Source organism: Lissotriton helveticus, chromosome 3_1 (genome assembly GCF_964261635.1).
Source record: "Lissotriton helveticus chromosome 3_1, aLisHel1.1, whole genome shotgun sequence".
Taxonomy (NCBI): domain Eukaryota; kingdom Metazoa; phylum Chordata; class Amphibia; order Caudata; family Salamandridae; genus Lissotriton; species Lissotriton helveticus.
This window is the reverse complement of record NC_136061.1, coordinates 275639675-275660624: the sequence shown is the minus strand read 5'-3', so window position 1 is coordinate 275660624 and position 20950 is coordinate 275639675. Positions and strand designations below refer to the sequence as shown.

The 20950-nt window shown below is 46.1% G+C and overlaps 1 protein-coding gene across 3 annotated transcripts in view; it reads left to right on the top strand.

Annotated features, from left to right (window-relative positions):
- USP32 (ubiquitin specific peptidase 32) overlaps positions 1-20950 on the top strand; it is a 1745589-nt gene that overhangs the window by 697146 nt on the left and 1027493 nt on the right. For all 3 annotated transcript variants that reach the window (XM_078679804.1, XM_078679802.1, XM_078679803.1), the window contains exon 6: positions 8498-8629. In XM_078679804.1, coding sequence (XP_078535930.1) covers positions 8498-8629 — 132 coding nt within the window. The remainder of the gene's footprint in view (positions 1-8497; positions 8630-20950) is intronic.

Here is a 20950-nt window from a genome sequence, read left to right as displayed (position 1 = left end):
AGTTCTGCGCGTTGGAGTTTCCAAGACGGCACTCGCACGGCGACGCCTTTCGGCGCGCGTGGAGTTGCGATCTATTGTACGCCTTTCCGCCTATACCACTTCTGCCCAGAGTGCTGAAGAAGATCAGGCGCGACCGGGCCCAAGTTATCCTTGTGGCTCCGGACTGGGCTCGAAGGTACTGGTATCCCGAGCTACTCAGCATGTCAGTCGGTCCCTCGATCCGCCTGCCCCTTCCGGAGGACCTTCTGTCGCAGCAGCAGGGGACGGTCCTCCACCCGAACCTGTCCAGTCTCCACCTCCATGCGTGGAGATTGAGCGGCGACAGTTGAGGCCATTTGACTTGCCTCCTGAAGTTTGTGATGTGATTCTGGCAGCCAGGCGTCCCTCCACAAAGTCGGTATACGCCTGCCGGTGGAACAGATTTGTGGCATGGTGCACAGCAAAGGCTGTGGACCCTCTTTCTGCCCCTCTCTCCGAGGTTCTCCTCTTTCTTCTCTCTCTTGCCCAGCAGGGCTCTGCTCTGGGCACTATCAAGGGCTACCTTTCTGCCCTTTCGGCCTTTCTAAGGCTGCCTGATCAACCTTCTTTGTTCAAGTCCCCTATTGTAACGAGATTCTTGAAAGGCAACACGCACATGTATCCACCTGTTCCGTTTGTGATACCTCAGTGGGACTTGAACCTGGTTCTGACCTTCTTGATGTGTGCTCCCTTTGAGCCACTTCATTCCTGTCCTCTCCGTCTCCTGACTTTAAAGACGGCCTTCCTGGTTGCCATCACCTCTGCCAGGAGAGTGAGTGAGCTCCAGGCTCTTTCTGTCAAACCTCCTTTCATGTCCATTCATCCAGACAAGGTGGTTCTGAGAACTAGACCTTCTTTCCTGCCCAAAGTAGTCTCTGCTTTTCACATCGGGCAGTCCATCACCTTACCCTCCTTCTTCCCGCCTCCGCATCCTTCAAAGGATGAAGAGCGGCTCCATCGTCTGGACCCAAAACGTGCGCTTTCATTTTATATGGATCGCACTCGCCAGTTCCGGGTGAATGACCAACTGTTTGTTGGCTACGTGGGTGCGAAGAAGGGACGGGCGGTGCATAAACGGACCATCTCTAGGTGGGTCGTCCTGTGCATCAAAGCGTGCTACTCTTTGGCTCGGAAGGAGCCTCCTGTTGGGCTGAGGGCCCATTCCACTCGGGCCACGGCGGCTACTACTGCCCTGGGCCGGGGAGTCCCCTTGCAGGACATTTGTCAGGCGGCTACGTGGGCCTCGCTGCACACGTTTGCAAGGCACTACTGCCTGGACAGTCAAGTCCGGAGGGATGGCTTCTTTGGCCGTTCTGTCCTCCAGGACTTTCTGGTGTAAGCTGTATTGGTTCGCAGACCCACCACCGGGGTTGGTATTGCTGGGGTATCTATTCTAAGGTAAGGAATCTAATACTAACCTGTTTCTTTCAGATGAACAAGTTTCTTACCTTCGGTAACGATATATCTGTAAGAAACAGTAGTTAGTATTAGATTCCTTACCGCCCCACCCATCCTCCCCGTTCTGCGAACTGATACATAGGGTTAAGGTCATCCCCTTCAGGGCCCTAGTTTTGCATGGCACCAGTGTTGGTTCTTACATGGCTCTGCGTGTTCTGGCGCGGAAAAGCTGTGTGCAAAGAACTGACGTCAGCGCGCGGATGCGGCGTCTATATACTCCAGCGACGTCATCACAGCGCACGACGCCGACGACGGACGCGGAGCCGCAGGGGACGCCTGCAGACGACGCCTACCGACGCGCAGGGGTACTGCTACGCAAAAGTTTCCGGATCCAGACTGACGCCTGGGGATATTCTAAGGTAAGGAATCTAATACTAACTACTGTTTCTTACAGATATATCGTTACCGAAGGTAAGTAACTTGTTCATTGTGCCGATTGGTGGTTCTCTATGCAACAGCTCGGCTCTGGCAACTCCTCTCGAGACTTTCTACTGATGTCACGTCACTGCAAAAGTACATCATTATCTCAGGGTGTTAAAATTGAAAATGTATGCAAACAGAAGCCAGTTCCACCTCAGCTGGAGAATGGATATTAGAACAACCTCTCAAAATGCATCGATCTTATTCATCACTCAGCGACAGAACTGTGCCAGTGCTTTTAGGACTCTAAAACATAGGTCGCGATAGCGAGCAAGGTGAATGAAATCTCCCTCCCTTGAACTTGCCCACAGTACATAAGCAAGGAGCCTCAGTATCATATTCGAAACTGAACTATATTTTACCCTCTTAGGTCAACACAGTTGTCAAGAGTGTAAAGTACCAACTCGGCACTTTTAAAGGAATTCGTCCTGTGTTCCATCCTTGTCAGTGTGTCTATACATCTTGGGAATTGCTGATGCTTTTGAGACATGACTGCTTTACTACTGGGCAGACCATCGTCATAAAACCCGAGACTGGGAAGATAAATGCTTCTAAAAGGCTGCATAAGGTGGTTCCTTTGTACACCCCAGTTTGAAATCTCCACTTCAGCCAATCATATTTTACCTGACAAGCTCTGTGAAAAAAGGAAAATGTATAGTGACAGATTTTATTTTTAGAATTGTATTTCCTGTTTTGTTAAACATACAAAAGCCGCATTTATACATTAAGCTGTGACACACTAGTTGAGATACATATGTTGGTAGCATATTAGGCAACTCTCCGTCTATACACGTCTATTGAAATGTAAGTGTGGCATTTCTCATGCTTTCATACTTTCCAGCCAGTTTACATAATCTCCTGGAGTACTTGCGTATAGTGACAAATTACTAAACTATGAAACGCCTAAAATCAAATAAACCATTAATTTAAGAAGGCTCTGAAATATTTGCTCCTCAGCGAAGGGCTAATTTATCATGGCATCCTCATCATTCACATCAAAGGACAAGACCATTTCTTGCTCACTACCTGCCCTGGCATCAAAAACTTCCAGTCATTACACAGGGCATTGATCCCTCTCGGTAGTAGAACGCTGTGCTGCAGATTACACCGTCTTCAACTTCAACACAAACGCTGAACGAGCAACCACCGCAGGCGTGCTTGATTCCACATGACTAAGCAGACGCGCGATTTCATGCACTGTTATAGAAAGTCCTGTATATAAATACATCTGTCGCGTATAGACAAATGACACGACTTCTCACTCGGGCATCAGGCTCGTGATTGTTGTAGTTACTGTCACATCTTCACGCTTGCGGTTTAACCAAGCTGCAGAGATGAAGTTTTAAATCCGATTAGGAAAGTGACATGAATTTAAAGCTCTCAGCCAGCTGGAGCTACATGGCTGTGCCTAATATAGAATCATTGTTATTAAGGACGTGGCATTTGCACGCTTTTCAGGCGCATATATTATTATATAAAAATCATGCTAGCCACTATACTGAGAAAACAGCAGCACAGATTGTTTGCAGGTTACCACAGTGGGTCTGATTTTTAAGTTTTTACCCAAATCGGGATTCCAAAATATGAAATATTTAACGCAATCCACATGTAACGCACACCCTTTAATTTGACAGGTAAAGCCTATTGGAATTTGCGCGGTGAAAATACGCCACTATTAGGATATATCCAGAGTTCAGAACGGGGGTAAAATATACCGTATCACCAAGTAGTAAGCCCGTTCTGAGATGCAGGACGCTGATTGATGCGGTAATACAGCACCTGGCGAAAACGAGATCATCGGTGGCTTCCGATTCCTATGCGGTTTACAGCATTAGACTACCTGCAAAGGCAACGAGCGTATAACTATTCAAAGTGTGTTTGACTGGCAATATATACCTAATTAGAACACTTCTAACGATTTGCTAACTCGTTCCTTATAAACGAACGCTGACTATTTGCCTCTGAAGTTAAATCTAATGTAGCGATTCCTTAAGGGGTTCGATTTATTTGCCACCCTGAACGTTTTGTTGCTGTTTTTCGTTTTGACGAGGTCGTATTAGGAATGAACGACTTCATTTTCTTGTGGAGATCACTGTAACGTAACTGCATAAAACCAGAGGTTCTTATTTGGTATTTTATTAGGTCTGGCTTACCAGTATAGGTGTACGTTAACATAGTGTTACAATTCTTAAAAAAATACCCAGGGTAGGATATTAACTGTTTGATGTATAATTCTGCCTCTTAAGGGTGCTCGCATTGCAGTGAAAGTGGGGACTATTTTATTTTGGACCTTGGGATAATTACAAGGAAATAATTACAAGGAAAGCAGTAGTGACTGTGAATCTCTAAATTCGAAAGTGTGTTGTAAGAGGAGTTGCTGTCGAAGTTTTTATTTTTAGGTCTTGTCTTCCAGACTGTGCAAGCTGTCTTTTTTTTTCTTTTACAAAATACCTATTATCAGCTTACAGAGGGCTTAAACCCCGCCCATTGCTTACCATTGGTTGTTTTTATTGTCATTTGCTTGCTTCTTATTTATCCTCTTGTGAGTGATCTTATTTCTCTTCTCGTGTTTGTTCTCTCCGCTGGAGCATGACCTTATTCATTATGTCCATTGGTGCTTCCTTTTCTCTCCCTACAGGTTACTTTCTCCCACCTAGACCATCCATGTTGCTTCACACCAACTCACTTTTGGGAGGGATGGGGGGAACACTACTGCATACTTTTTTTTTCTATTCACTAATCAATCTCTGATCGGTAAATAAAGAAAGTGCTGTTCCATTTTGTAGGCGCCCGTAAGCCTACAAAATCCCGCGGGCAGGTCATAACGCCTTTTTTTGTTTCCTATTTAGACATGTAAAGCAGCATTGAGGATACTTTACAGAATCGCTAAAATACATTGGCAAAGTCAATAATAGGTCCCAAATGTGAAATCTTTTGGCTTTACCACTGTTTGATTTTTATTGGGGGTCTAGATCCTGCTTCTTTGGATTCATGTCTCTGCTCACCTCATTCCCTCAATCATATCTACCATCTACTAATGCTTTTTAGGTGTTGCCTGCTGACAGTGCATGCACTGTTGGTGTGAGGGATATTGCTTACCATTCATTGGCTTCTTTGTCACTCTTCTGGTTCCTAATTGGTCAACACATACCGGCTAGACTTCGTTTTCTTTCGTGTGGAGCAGGGACTTACTATTGATTGATTTAGCTTGATTAGTGTCCTTACTCTGTCCATCCACTACTCGCTTTGTAATTCAGAAATTATTTATTGCTTTTTTTCCCACCCGTTCTCCTGATTGCTTTCCCTCCTCCTACCGTCCCTGCACCTCTCATCGTCCCTGCGACTCTCACCGTCCCTGCTCCTCTCACCCCCTGCTCCTCTCACACCCGCTCCATGTTGCTTCTTCCCTACCACCTCCACTTTGTATTGACTCTTTCTCTCTTTCCTGTGCCACTTTTGCTCATCCTCTCATATACCTATGAGCTTGTTTCTTCGCCACCTTGCCTCTGTGCTTCTGTTGATTTTTCTCCTCCCTCCCCCTTGCTTCTTTTGCTTCTTCCGAATCCCCACCCATCGGTGCTTCGGTTGCTTCTTCCGCTCTCACCCCGTGCTTCGGTTGCTTCTTCCGCTCTCACACTAAGCTCCTGTTTCTTCTTCCACTCTCACCCCGTGCTTCTATTGCTTCTTCCGCTCCCAACCCGTGCTTCTGTTGCTTATTCTGCTCTCACCCTGTGCTTCTGTTGCTTCTTCCGCTTTCACTCCGTGCTTCTGTTGCTTCTTCCGCTTTCACCTCGTGCTTTTGTTGCTTCTTCCGCTCCCAACCCGTGCTTCTGTTGCTTATTCTGCTCTCACCCTGTGCTTCTGTTGCTTCTTCCGCTCTCACTCCGTGCTTCTGTTGCTTCTTCCGCTCTCACTCCGTGCTTCTGTTGCTTCTTCCGCTTTCACCTCGTGCTTTTGTTGCTTCTTCCGCTCCCAACCCGTGCTTCTGTTGTTTATTCTGCTCTCACCCTGTGCTTTTGTTGCTTCTTCCTCTCCCACCCTGTGCTTCGTTTGCTTCATCCACTCTCACCCTGTGCTTCTGTTGCTTCGTCCTCTCCCACCCCATGCTCCTTTTGCTTCTTCCCATCTGAAACCTCCTGCACCCGTTGTCCGGTATGTTTTATCCCTCCCAGCCACAACCTCCCATTTTCTGTGCTGCCCCCCCCACCCCCAACCCACCCACCATAAGAAAAAAGTGCTAGGATGAAGCCAATGCCGACCACGCCATAGCCTTTTTTTTTTTTACCGTCCCACCCTCCCTCCTGTTGCCAGTCTTGCCCACCTGCCAGAAGAAAATAATTCCTATGATGCAGTGAGTGCAGGTCGTGTCATAGCACTGTAAAAAAAGTTTACTCAGCCATGCTGCTCGGTCACGCTGCTGTGCAAGATTACTAAACAACATTTGCAAAGTCAATAGCTCTCGCGTAGGCGAGACCTATTGGCTTTGCCATTGCGTGTTGCTGTTTCAGACCATCTTTCGTTTCCTTACTCCTGGCCTTTTCTTGCTAGATTCCATGTTCTCGTTCTCATTATCTACATTCGACTAATCTTGCTCACTGTTTTACAGGCGAGCCTTTGGGGGGTGGAGGGGAGGAGGATGGGGTAGTTGTGCTTTTTTTTCTTTCTCTAAAGCTCCGCTGAAGTCTTTTTTCAGCTCTCGGTCTGTTTGCATCCATATTGCCTATTTTTGCTTCTTAACTACTTTATCCCTGAAAAAAATATTCTTATTTGAAGATGTTCAAACAAACTGATCTCTTGCACTTTTTTTGCAGTGTATCATTTTCAAATAGTTAGGGCCCAATTCATGAAAAAAAATCAAAGTATGGGCGGTGATTTGCATCTCTTTAATGTTTTCTCTCACGTCCTAAATATTCCCAGAGTAGCTTCACTAGGTGCAGCTTTCCAGCCATACTTTGTGAAATGTCAATTTACACATTACACAATCTCGGGTTTTCAGGAAATCACACAAAGGGGGATAGAGGACAAGATGCAGATGTATTGCTATTTTTTTCTCCGTTTGTGGAAAAAGCTTTCTCCGTTGAAAAAGCTCTTCCGCTATTCCACAGCAAACCTGGAGATATTTTACCTCTGTCAAGGGAAATGAGAGGACCAGTTGGAGTTTATGAATCCTAATAAATTTACATTTTTGTGGACGTTCACAAACTTACAAGCCAAACCATACCTCAGGGGCAGTTCTAGGCTCATGGCGGCCCTGGGCAGGGAGCGTAGGTAGGGGGCCCCGGAAGAGGGGGTCCGGGCGGGGTGGAGCCCCCCCAGAGCTCAGGAAGGTGTTTTAATAAAACGTCCAGAAAAGGCGTTAGATGACCAGTACCTGTGGCTGATACTGCCCTTCCGAATTCTTCTCAGAACCATAACATTTAGGAGGAGGAGGGTATATTGTGACACACAACGTGAGGGACTGGCACAGACGACTGCAGGGCCATGACAGGGGCCCCGCACCCACAGCCCCCCCACAGTGAAAGAATCTGTGGCCTCTTTGCCCGGAAACATCCCTGGGCCACCACGAGTATCATTCTGCTCATGGATATCATCATTTTTTTGTTCTAGTTTATGGTCGTCCACGCCTGTTTTACCTTGTGCATCAGCAGTACTGTGGTCAGAGAATTCTCCATCTTTAGGTTTCCCTTGGGTGATAAAGTTCAGGATTGCTCCTTCCCGTTTCGCTACGAAAGCTTGCTGAGCCACCTTTCTCTTTCGTTTCGAATAACCAGATTTGTGTACTCGAATTCTCTTCATTTTGCTTGCAATGTTATATACGCCTGTACCAGCGGGCTAGCAGTGGGTAGGGAAAAAAAGAAGCCAATCAGGAACCAGGAGGAACGCAGGTACGGAGGCCAGGGAAGAGGGGGGGGGGGGGGGTCAGGGTGTTTGAAAGTGGAACAGAGCCGGAGACCGCCAAATCCCTGCCAGGGGCCGCCACGCAAATATGTATCCATCCTCAGAGGATTATTATATTAAGGATATATATTGGCGTGGCGACCCTGTGCAGGTGCACAGCTTGCACATGCCTAAGGCCGCCCCTGCATACCTTGTGCCTCCCTCTTCTCGCCCTGTGCTTGGAAGTTCTCTGCAGTGGTGGTGGAGAAATCCTCAGTTATTGTTATTAGTTTGTTGTTCTACTTTCTAATCCTCCCTTTATGTTTTAGTGATACATTTCTAGGTACTGAGACATTTCCGATGCCTTTGTAGCTCTTTGGTCATAGCCTGTATGTATACATTGTGCAAGTCTTTAGTTGATCAGTGTTCAGTGGTCGGTCAGATGTTCTTATAACTTTTTGTGGTCAATTTCCTTAGTCCACCAGTTTGTTGCATGTACTGTTTGCCAAGTTCAGCTGTGTGGTAGCATATGACCCTGTCTTTTTTTACCAAGGCCTGATTTACAACATGTACAGCATTTTGATTGAACTGTTACATGCTGCGTAAATCACAGCCCTGTGAAAATCTCGATCCCCTCTGGAAGGCCACGCATTGACTGCATGCCTTTTCGAGGAGTACTTCAGTCCTGCCATTAATTAACATAGATGTTTCTTCATTTTCACAGTGGAAGAATCCGACATAATCGACCTTGAAAAGCGCTATTGGTTGCTAAAAGCCCAGTCGAGAACCGGACGTTTTGACCTAGAAACATTTGGTCCTTTGGTGTCACCCCCCATTCACCAGTCTTTGAGTGAAGGTAGGCAGAGTTTACTTATCCAGGTCTGTCAATATTTGTGTAATATGGTTCCTGTGCGGTGGTGATCTTTTATCATTATAAAGGTGATTTAATATTTATTTGTCACGTAAACAGCAAGCCGTCAACAGCCATTTTTCGATTGATTTTAGAAAAATTCTTTGCTCTTCAAAGATTTGACACAGCCTCGATGAATGAAACATTGGCAAAGAATGGGAGGCAGCAAGTCAAAAATCAGTTACTTGATGTGCCTGTGTATGCATGGTTGAGTGAGTATGCTGTAGAATGGTGAGCTTGGATGCTGTGAGAATTTGATGTTGCTTGGAATGTTGGTGTCTGTGTGCTGGAGGAAGCCTGGTAATTTGATTTCAATTAGAGGGAGAATTTAGCCCTAACCGGAGCTGTAAGAATGTGACTGTAACCAAAAAGCCCAACATAAAATAAAGAACTCGCCTCCTTCCTGATTGGCAACAGACTCGTGCATGAAGACAATGTCCTTCAACGATTCAATTTTGGTGACATGTTAAAAGAAACTGCGTGGACATTGTACAGGACTATGATCGCATTTGGAAGCTGGCTCTAATAGAGGAAGATGCCTCTAAAGTGATGCAGGTAGGTCCTTTGAACATGGAGGAATAGTCTTGTTCGGCTGTCCTCAAATGCACTAGCAGATGGTGTCAGTGCTGGCTGCTGGGCAGGAGTAGCTCACTGAGGAGACTGTGCAAGACAAAGTGTCTGCTCAACAGCGTGAATACTGAGCTGCAACGACGAGTGGATAGTGAGCAGGTGTTAACACCCAGAAGCAAAAGAAGTGTTCTTTTGTTGTCAGCATGGAGTCTTCATCATCAAGCAGCCACAGTAGAAGCAACTGCAGGGACAAAGAAGCAGTGAACTTGTTTTCAAAGGTAGCGTTAATGCAAAAAGAAAGTGTTACTGCTCTGTATTTTTCCGAGTTTGTATTTACAGCAGAGTGATGAGGCAGTAAAGATAATGCCATAGTTTCGATAGCTCGGATTTGAAGGAACAGCATTTGATTCTACATGTGGTCCACATTCTGGTGAGTCTGACATTGTACTAATTTGGTGACAACGCTTTTTAGTAAAATGGTTCCATTACGATTGCATGGTGATTACAAGGCACTGGACGTGTCAATTTGTTAGCATCAGCAGTGTGATCTTGGACAAATGTTTTTTCATGTAATACATACAAGGCACCTCTACCACATTTATGAACTGCTATAAACGTTTGAAGTGCCAGGCTACAGCGCAAACTCAAGCAGCAGGAATGAGTACCATAATTCCTAGCCCATTTTGTTGCGTGCCTGTCCGCTATATACAAGAAAATCGGCTTGTATTGACACATAGACAGGAAGTTATTTATTTTCCACTTTTATTAAACGAATACTCCAACACAGGAAACAGATCCTCACTGTTCCTCAGCCCTCAGCAAACTGTACTCGAAGGCATTGGAATAGCCCATTGTAAACCCATTCCAGAACCCAAGCAAGGTACAAACTACAACAAATCTCTTTCCTTTAATAAACAAAAACCCCCACACATCTCCCCCCGTAATAAACAAAACTCACAAAAGAACAGTATAAAAAAAATATCAAGTTAACTTGTCATGCAAATACATCAGTAACCTGTAACGTAATCCTTCAACCACCCAGGTAATTTACTTTTACCTCACCCAGTTTTTTCCATTCTTTTTTGGCTGGTATTAGATACCTGTACAACATGAGTGCCATTCCTCACCTCTTCTCCACATCCATCCAATGAAAAACCCAACTTAATATGCAAATCTTATTTGTCAATTCCTGTCGGTGCTGACTGTACATCTCCAGCCATATCTAGTGACCAGTCCTCCTCCAACCACTGAAAATGTTTACCACCACTCACATTCTCTTTATAATAATTTTACAACTTTCGAACGGAATACCACCTTTTTGAGGTTCCACACTATTCTACAATTCATCCTGACCGCATTTTGTAAAACTTCCACAACCTCCTCTGAGGCAAAAAATTGACTCTCCCCTTTGGGTGCCCTATCGGGTTTCTTAAAACGTACCCAATCACCACCTTTCATCTGAACAGGTTTAACTCCCTGTTTGTCATCATAGAAAGATTTACTCCTCTAATGAGCCTTTAAGTTCTTCCACACTAATTCTGGTGACCACTGTTCCAACTTAATGTCACACAACCATGCAGGATTGTAGTTACTCCTTGAAATCCTTCCCCTCATTATCAAAAACAGTAGCTTCATTTGTAGTCACTGTATAAGCCCATACCGCCTTCCTTACTTCATTCTGCTAATCACTGTGTCTTCTCAACACAGACTGAATTACTTCCATATTCACAGAGTTGAACCTCTCCACCATACCATTGCCACTTGGGTTATAAAGGAATGAGTTTTTTTGTGTTTGACACCTACTCTTTCAAAGTACGTTTTTGATACATTAGATACATATTGTACTCCATTATCGCTCAAAACCACCGCAGGGATTCCTTCTGTCAGAAACTTTTTATCCCAGAACCCTGAAACAGTAGTAGTGTCTGCTCGGTCCAACATGTCCACTTCTGGCCATCTATAGAAAAGATCAGTGAGCACAATTACATACTCTCCAACTGGACCTAGTAGATCCACTGCAACACACTCCGAAGGCTGCCTAGGAATTAGGCAATTGCTCAAAGGTAATCTTAGCGTGAGTAAAGATTTATCAGCAGAACAACAACTAGCACACACTCTAACAAAGCTCTCTATGGCCAATCTTATCCCTAAGCACCAAAATAATTCCTTCATCACCCACTTCGTTCTGACCATACCAAAATGCCACTCATGAAAAAGTCACATAACCAAATCAGGCAACCCCCTCGGAGGAATTCTCTTGCTTCCTCTAAGAATCAAGTCCTTTTATACTAAAACTCTGGCCTAATTAAAAAAAAAAAAGGTCTTAAAGTCCCGTTAAGCTGTTCTTTTCTTGGCCAATCCTCACACAAGTACCTAAATATCCCTTGTAGGACATTATCATTTCCATGCGTCTTTATCCAATCATCTTTTTTATAGCGGGCGTACCACCATCATGTACCAAAGCAACATGGGCATCGTTACATGGATCCTCTTCACAGTACTCCAACGGACAAGGCATCCTAGATAAACAATCTGCTACCACATTGTCTGTACCAGGTACATACACAGTTAGGTAAGTGTAGTCCTTCAGCGATACGTGAAGAGGGTTTGAACACCACTTTTTGAAGACAGCCACACGCATATGAGCAACCATGGGTCAAATTAGGCATTGATTGAGCATACCGCCAGGCATTTAATTCGAGGCCTCGCACCTCAGCGCCACTCTTTGTCCTTGTTTAACTACATGGAACAATTGGTACTGCATAGTGACGAACTGTATGTACCCAGCTAAAGACAAGTGGGACTATTATTTCGAAAAATGCCATATGAAGAATTAGGACAGGACCAGACTATCCATTGCCGATAATGACCTCATCGCTTTCAAGGTGTCATGTCAGTATTTCTATACTTTTAGGACCACTTACCTTCAACCCAAGATATGACCTTCTAGGATTACGTTTGGTTTCTCATTGAATGACATTTGATATTGAGCCCCAGTTTTGCTGTATCACACAAATTGTCCAAATATCCATTGAGGAAAACCCTATCCAGAAAGCCTTGCATCTACTGATTCCTGACGAAGGAACTGTGGACACAAGTCCTACTCCGAAACGCGCGTCGGCGCTCCCTTCTTTACTTTGTTGTTATGTTGTTTGTATAATTTTTGTACTATTGTCATTTTTTTATGTATTGTAAAGTGGAGTTTGATGTTATACAGTTGTGTATGGTATGACTGATGCATGTGGGTATGTGTAGAACTATTAGGCGATGAATGGATTCTATGTATATATTCTTGCTTTGGTGCTCCCTGTAAATACGAATTATGTATAGTGAAGAATTTTGTACATTCAACAAGTAGTTTGAGGGAATTGTATTGCCAATCATAGGATTTTTTTGTGATATAATAAAAGAAAATAATGTTTATAAATTTCTGGTTTGGGACAATATTGTTGTCAATTAAATGAATTCGGTAATACCCATGTATTAAATTGTTGCCAGGTAGAGGTATCTGTACTTGTCCTTCATGCGCATGGACATCGTAATCTTTGCAGAAGGATTCACACTCCCCTCAGTAGCTAGCAATTTCACTAAGGGCTTGTGGTTACATTGAATAATAGTTTTACCCCAGACAAAATCTCGGAAATGGTCTAAAGCCCTTATCATTCCTCCGCTGGCAATAGGGATCTGGAAGCAAATAAAACTATAATTTCATTACACCTAGTATTTTTCTGGGTCAACACAACCCCAACCCTTTATTATTGGCATCTGGCATTCTTCTGGTCTGCTGACATCTTGCTGGACTCATCAGTTGCAGCAATGTAATGAAACCTGTGGCGGAACAGATGGGGGCATGGGGCAAACGCTGCCCGAAAGCGGGAAGCCCTCCCCCTCCCATCGCGGAAGCTAGTGAAAGAGGGGGCGACCAGGAATGGTCACCCCAAGGTAGCCTACGCCCCCCCCACTTTCCCCCCAACCAGCGGGTGAGGCTGTAGGCAACTGGGGGGATTAAATAAGGGCACACGGCCCGGAGTGAACACACAACCCCCCTCCTCCCCCTGCAGGGAGAAGAAGGAAAATGGAGGGAAAGGCGACAGTTTGGGGCAGTATGGGTCGTTATAGGCGGGTAGGTTGGCCAGCGCCAGTGCTGTAGGTCGTAGGTCGCCAGGGGCTATATAGCACAGATAGGGTCTGGGAGACTAGTCTGTGTGTATGTAGTGATAGATACATAATCAGATTTAAACTCGGCATGCTAATTTCAAGGTCTAATTCTGCCGCTCCTTTCGGTGTACAATATCTGGTGCTCGCCATGAAAGCGAGGCTGAAGACTTGGGGGAAAAGAGGCGTGAGCACGCATCCCAGCTGTGTACCCTCCGTCTTATTACGAAATGGGCAGCTGTGCTTCCCCAAAGCAGAATTTTTTTAAATTCTGGGCATAGTCTTGCAGTATGCTACGCAGGTTCTTATCTAAAGAACGTTTGATCCAACCGGCATAGTAAGAAATTATCCAATCCAATCCAATCCAAAAATTCTTTATTTCGGCCACATGGGCCATAAAAGATGCAGTGAAAATACATACATTTAAAACACAATATTTACAATAAAAATCCTACTGGACCTGCAATGTTAAAAAATACAAGGTAATATAAATTAACCAGACATTTTCTTCCTTATTTTCCATGCTGCCATTAAGAATTTGGAAACCGCAAACACAATGTGGCCCAGGGTGTTGGTTTTCAAAACCCTGTAGGCCTGTAAATACTTCCTAAAGCCCAGGTTCCGACACAGAGGAGCTAGCCAGCGCCTCCTCGGGCTCCGGTAGGCATGACAACAGAACATTATGTGCAAATCATCTTCATCATTGGCTTTACAGCATGGGCAAAGTTTATCACCCCCTAGCGACCATTTAAAGGTGAATACTTTAGTAGGGAGCGTGCCAAACCTCCATTGCAGGAACAGTTTCCTCGCCAAAAGAGGATAAATAAAATCCATAAAAGGTTCAAACACATAGGAATTTTTGGATACTATAAAACATCCCGTCAAGGTGCCACTATCATAAGCATTGACCATGTCAACAAGGTTTTTGTTCTTGTACAGCTGGGCGAGGGTTTTACGCGAAATATTTCGGCAGCCCTGAGCTGGATCATCCCATAAGTCTGGCAAATTCAGGCTAAACAGTTCCGACTTGATAAATGCCAGCCAAGGGATTTTGCAGTTAACATTCAGCCTCATGACATGTATAAGGTCCTGCCTGTAATGATGCAGTTCCTCGGTGGTCCATATCCGGTGCCAGAACTTCACAGGTTTCGACCGTAGGTCCTCAGCAATAGAGGGAAGGCCCAGGTCAAGTCTTAGGGGGAGGAGTGGTGTGCCTTGCGGGAGAGCAAGTAAGCGTCTCAGAAAACAATTTTCCACCCCTGCCATAACCTTCCCTGCTTTGTGTCCCCACAGCTCACTGCCGTAGGTGGCTGCTGCCTTCGCTTGGGTCCTATACGTTTCCAAGGCCGGGCTGACGGGCTTGAAGGTGGACTTATTGGACACCTTCAAGAGTGCGCCCGATAGCTGGGAAAGTTTCAACCTAGATCTTGCTACCTGAGAGTCCCATGTCAAGTTTTCTTGGAGTGATACCCCCAGATATATAAAGGTCGAGACCCTTTCGAGGCTAGTTTCCCCCAGTTTTGGATTGGGTCTAGTTTTGGTGGGGGGGGTTGAAGATCATGAACTTAGTTTTTTCCGTGTTCACCTCCAACCCATGTTGACGGCAGAAATGACCAAAACCGTCCACAATCCTCTGGATCCCCATAGGGGATTTGGAAATAAGGAGGGTATCGTCGGCAAACATTATTGCCGGGACCCTCCTTCCTGCCAAAACCGGGGCATCATTGTCCCTAACAGCGTCAAGATGTTGAATGACGCTGTTAATGTACAGACAGAACAGTGCCGGAGCCAGAACACAGCCCTGTCTGACACCTCGGCGGACCGGGAATTTGCCCGAGGGCTTACCATCCCTCCCACACCTCACTTGCGCAAAGTTGTTCTCATGCAGCCTAATGATGATACTAAGGAGGTGGGGGGGTACTCCTAGCTTCTGCAGAACCTCCCATAACTTCCCCCTGGGGACCAGGTCAAAGGCTGACCTCAGGTCCACGAAGACCATGTACAGTCGACCTCCCTCTAGCGTAACCGTCTTCCAATACAGGAGAAGGAGGCGAAAAATTTGGTCCATGGTCGACGTGTTCTTCCTGAAGCCAGCCTGGAGGGGGCTCATGATGTCATTGTCCTCGACCCAGTCTAGGAGATGATCTAAGATGAGGCGCGCAAAGAGCTTTTGGGGCACGTCTATTAGGCTTATAGGCCTGTAGTTGGCGGGGAGCAGAGTAGAACCCTTCTTGTGGATGGGTACAATCTCTGCCCCCAGCCACGACCCAGGGATCGTCATACCTCCGAGAATGGCATTGAAGAGAATGAGAAGGTATGGGCCCCAGATGTCCGGGTGATGCCTAAATAAATCCCCGGGTATCCTGTCCAGACCTGGCGCCTTCCCCACTGCTAAGCGCTCTAGGGCAGACTCCACTTCCCCCAGGGATAATTCCATTCCAAAATCCTGAAAACCCAAGGGCAGTTGCAACTCTACGTCCGGGCAGGAATTAGTATCTTGATAGAGAGCCCCAAAGTGGGCCTCCCAGACCGCGGGGGCTATATTGGGTTCGATTGCTTTACTGAATTCCCCTGTCCCATTGTTTATTGTAAGAAATTATCTGTTTTGCCATGGCCTATTTAATAATGCAACTCTGGAACTTAGCACCCATGCCATGTCGCAAGGTGATTAGCAGTCCGAGATATGTCTTGGGTAGAACATGCTTGAGTTGTGTTCATGGTAGACTGTAATTTCGAACGTACCCCCACCCCTTCAAAGTCGATTGCAAGCAGCAGCACAGTGCGTCATTTGAGCTGGGGTTTGCAGTGCAGTCTGCTGCAGGAGGAGAGCTCGCGGCCGCACGCCTGACTAGATACCAGACATATTTATTAGGGTCGCCGGGGCAACTTAGAATGTTCCGTAAACAAATTGCTTAAATACCGTTTCATCAAATGTATATTAATGTGGGCGAGTCCACTACCGAGAATTTGCAAAAAAAAAATACTGTTTAGGGTTACTACAACATCCAATTAGAATCAAAAATAGGACCTCACAGACGAGAAGTGGGAGGTGGTCACAGGAATTGTTTGCTGGAACACACATTACTATCCCTGAATAGTAAACATGAGCACATTTATAATTGGGATTAGGGGTGCCTGTACACGACACTGACCTGGCCAAAGTGGGCGCGACACAGCTGAAACTCAATCGTAAACCAGAGCTGTTCGGAACAGGGGGCTCCGGCGAAGTTCTGGGAGTAGTGGGTGAAGAGAGAGTTGCCTGGCTCCCCTGCTTTGGGAGAGATTGCAGACAGTCTTGCGGTGTCTGGCTATTTCTTACTTAAACCGTTATTACTTGACGTCCCAGCTGGAGGGCTCAGGGAATTACTCATTCGCTGATGATGTCGGGGTTGAGCCCGAAGGCCACATGTTTGAGATCTGTTTCTGTTGGATATCCAAGCGGGCTGGCCTAACGGCATGGTAACGAGGAGTCCCGTTGCGTACACAACAGGAGAAGGCGGGGAGGGCAACAGTCACTTCCATCTTAATGAGCCATTGTATAACTTAGGAAAATGAATTAAAGCAAGCAGTTAGCACAATATGACATCAAATGCACTTGCATACAGTTGACTCCTCTTTACTTATGTCAGCAGGAAACAGGCAAATATATCAGGTATGCAAGAGGGCAGCATGTCGAGAAAAGATGGTGACACAAACCAGATGTTTTCTGCTCTTTTGTGACAATAGTCAACATGTAATTTGGTTAGCAGCGGCAGTAATTCCGTCTCCCAGTCATAATGCCTGCTAAACATACTGGGTTAGAACAGACACTGCCAAGTAGGTGCAGTGAACAATGTCCATCTCGTTCACCTATGGGACCATACAGGCTAATGATTCCTGAAAGAAATTAAACATGGCAGCTCGCCTGCTGCTATCAGTCACTTCTTAAGCAAATCTTTGGCTCCTTGTGTCTGACGTGCCATATTGTAGCTGTATGGTCTCAGAGGATAAAAAATCAGACAGAGAAAATTTGGAATTAAAGCATGCCTTCATCCACAGTCAATGGGACCAGCCTCATACACCAACGCTTAGCCCCCACCCCACCCCATTGCAAGGTCAAGTAACACCAATAGGGACGAGGAGTTTTGTTTAAGGTCAGAGTAGGGTTCCCAGTTTACTACGGGCTGCTGCTTAATGGAGGGTGTTGCACCACGCATAAGGAATGGGTACAAGAGGAAAGAGTGGCTACAAGTGCTTCAAACAGGCATGGCACATCAGGTCCCAGCACCCGTAGGGGCTAAGTCATAGCCCGCTGACTATGGGGGAGGGAAGAGGGCAGCAACCATGGGGCGACGGATGAACCAAGCAATGGTCTTTTGGCGAAGGAAGGCACATGGGGAATATTGGAATTAACCCAGGACGAGTGCAAAGCTGCTTAAATGTTACATGGTCCATGGGAAAGTAGGTTGGCGGAAAGCCTATTCCCCGTCATCCCGGCAACACAGCAGTATCAAAAAAAGCTTGTTGGGGGCAGCAAAACTAATCATGAGTTCCAACACTGCTGAGGCTTGGGATGAGCTAGGCTACTCACAATATTGATAGAATAGTGACAAACTGGGCCTATTTGCAGGCAGTGAACATGTGCAGGATCACATGTGCATGTTAAGGAAGGGGTGGCCGGGGACTGGTTCCAAATGATAGCAGTGATGAGAAAAGCGCTAGAAAATGCACACAGACCTCACAGCTGTAGGAAGACTAGTCCACCCAGCCAAAGTGGTTTTTCAGAGATCATAGTGCGCAGAGCATGGAGAGGGGCTGTGGCTCTGGGGGCGATGGAAAACTCCAGACGTAAGCTATAGATCATCAGGGCAAAGATATGCAGGGCCAACGGCTGGGTTTTCGCGAGACACAGGTTCTTCGACTTGAGATTCCCGGGCCAACAAAGGGTCCAGGGCAAACGGAATGGCACTTGCAGCCCGGGCAGGTCCATATTCAGTAGCAAGTTGAATCCTGGAACCGGAAATACAGAGGCCTGGCCAAAGGGGCACCTCACACTAGTCTGTAGTGTCTAGAAGCAAATTAAGAAAAACAATGTACAAAGACAACAAAAGTATACAATAACATGGATATTTATGAATGACCTATAGATTGTACAACCATGTTATGTTGAAATAAACTGCGACCTTTTAAGGCACCAAATCACATTGTCAGGGGTGTAATTGAGAAGGTGTAAGAGACACAGTTAAGTGGGCAGGGAGGGGAGGAAGACTCGCCCCTGGGAGGGGTTTAACAAAACAGTCCTTCCATTCCACCCACCTTAGCGAAGGTTCAGCTATAGAAACCCAAAATGCATGTGGTGGGCTAATGGTGAAATCTTATTGTGCCATGTTAAACTAGCAGTGTTCATTGTAAGGTCTTGTAAAAATTCCCAACAGTACTTAAAAACCAGTATCCAAATGAGTCATTAACCCTCCTGTAATTGGGTTGCTAACCCTCACCTGTTTTCTGCGCTTACGATCGCCTCCGATTCGCACACTCCTTCAATGTGTTCTAGTGCAAATTGAATTGTTTATAGATAATTCGGACACGCACACTCATTCAATGTGTGCCCTGTCATCCAACATGTAATCCAATATGGCCCCCATGTAAGGTCACTTAGCGTGATCCGGCACACACCAGCAGCAACGTGGTGTGTCAATTTGTGCTCATAGGAATCTGCAAGAGACGTTGCAGCTTCCAGGATGATGTCAGAATGAGGATGTGTGCTATAGGTGTCTGAAATTGCAGTGGCTGTACACGAAGGGGGCTAGAGAGCCGGTGCTATAACGATTGCCATGCGCCCCCCCTAACCCCGGAACAATCCAGTTTGCGGCCGGTTTTTGGCACGCAGAGGGACCAGGTGCGAAAAAACAACCTTGCCTCGCCCTCCTTCCCCCGCGGTGGCTGCTGAAGAGGTGCCGCCCCCCCGCCAATGGGGGCCGGGTGACATCCAAACCCCCAAATAAGCGAGGATACCTATCCAGGCGGGGTGACATGGGGGGTGGGGAATATAAGGTCTGCTCCCTCAGGTAAGCTCCTAAATTCACTGACAGAGCGGAGGAGCAGCACCTATACAAGAATCTTTTGCCCACTCACCCACACCTAAAGGACAGCAATGTCGCTGTGCTGACGAGCAGATACAAGCAAGCAGAGATAGAACTACGCGGCTAATGGTTGGTAAGGAGGCCCACCGGAGGGCGGTGTGGCAGAATTGGACCACTAACCTTGGGATGCCTCACGGCTGGGTGAGCTGATGGTAAGATGGGCAGATGGTAAGACCACTCACTTTGAGATGTCTCACGGCTGGGTGAGGCGGCGTACCAAAGAGGGGAGGGTAGCAAACGGAGACGGTGCTCGCAGCCAAGCCCTGCCGAATGGCAGGGCACAACAAGAATCGGACAAGGTAGCGAGTCGTGGCCTAACTCCGGGAACAGAAGCTACTCCCTCCCCGCGCAAAGAGAGCACAAACCCAACCTACCAAAGAAAACGACCCAGAAGGGCCAAGAGAGACTAGACAACAAAAGTTACAATGTTGTCATTGTATTCCTAAATAAACTGCGGCTAACAAATGACCACCACAAGACAAATCTGTACGTTGGTTCTTTTGCAGAATGAGGAATACAGTATGGGGAGATGTGCGGATGAGGAGGAATGGGGCAGAGTGCGAGGGTTACGCCTGGCGGGTGTTAATGTAGTTGCTAGAATGCGCTGTTCTTTCAAATGATGTCGTTGATATAGTTTCAGACCCAGCTGTTCAAAAGGTGCAAAATCTTTAGCCAATAACTTCTAAATGTTTTCGCCACATCTCCAAAGTGGTCTTGCAGTTCACAATTAATACAAGTGGGTAGGGACTTAGGGCCCGATGTAGGTAGAACTTATTTACCGATCCTTAATTACTGAATTTTACCGATTCGGTAATTAAGAATCGGTAAATAAGAAGGGGGGTATGTAGGAACATCCAGATGTTCCATTTACCGAATCGGTAATTATCTGTATTTACCGATTCGGTAAATACCGACCGGTAATGCTCCATTCATTCCTATGGGCTTTGAAGCCCATAGGAATGAATGGGGCATTACCGGTCGGTATTTACCGAATCGGTAAATACCGATTTTGACAAGGGTGCAGGGGGTGTCACTTTGACAAAGGTTCGGGGGCCATGTGGCAGGCATAACTGCCCTAAGGGCAGGTCTGCCTGTCATATGGCACAGGTGTGCATGCACACATGTGCATGCACACCGGAATCGGTATTTTACCATCAAATATATTTGATGGTAAAATACCGATTCTGTAAGGCTTGTGGGACTCAGAAGAGTCCCACCTACATCTCATTATTACCGAATCGGTAAAAATACCGATTCTGTATTTTACAGATTCGGTAAATTTACCGATCGGTAAATTTACCGATTCTGTAAAATTCTGGGCCCTACATACCAAATCTGATTTACGAGTCGGTAACGGCCGAAAATACCGATTTTCGGCCGTTACCGACCGACCTACATCTGGCCCATAGTTCCTCCTTCT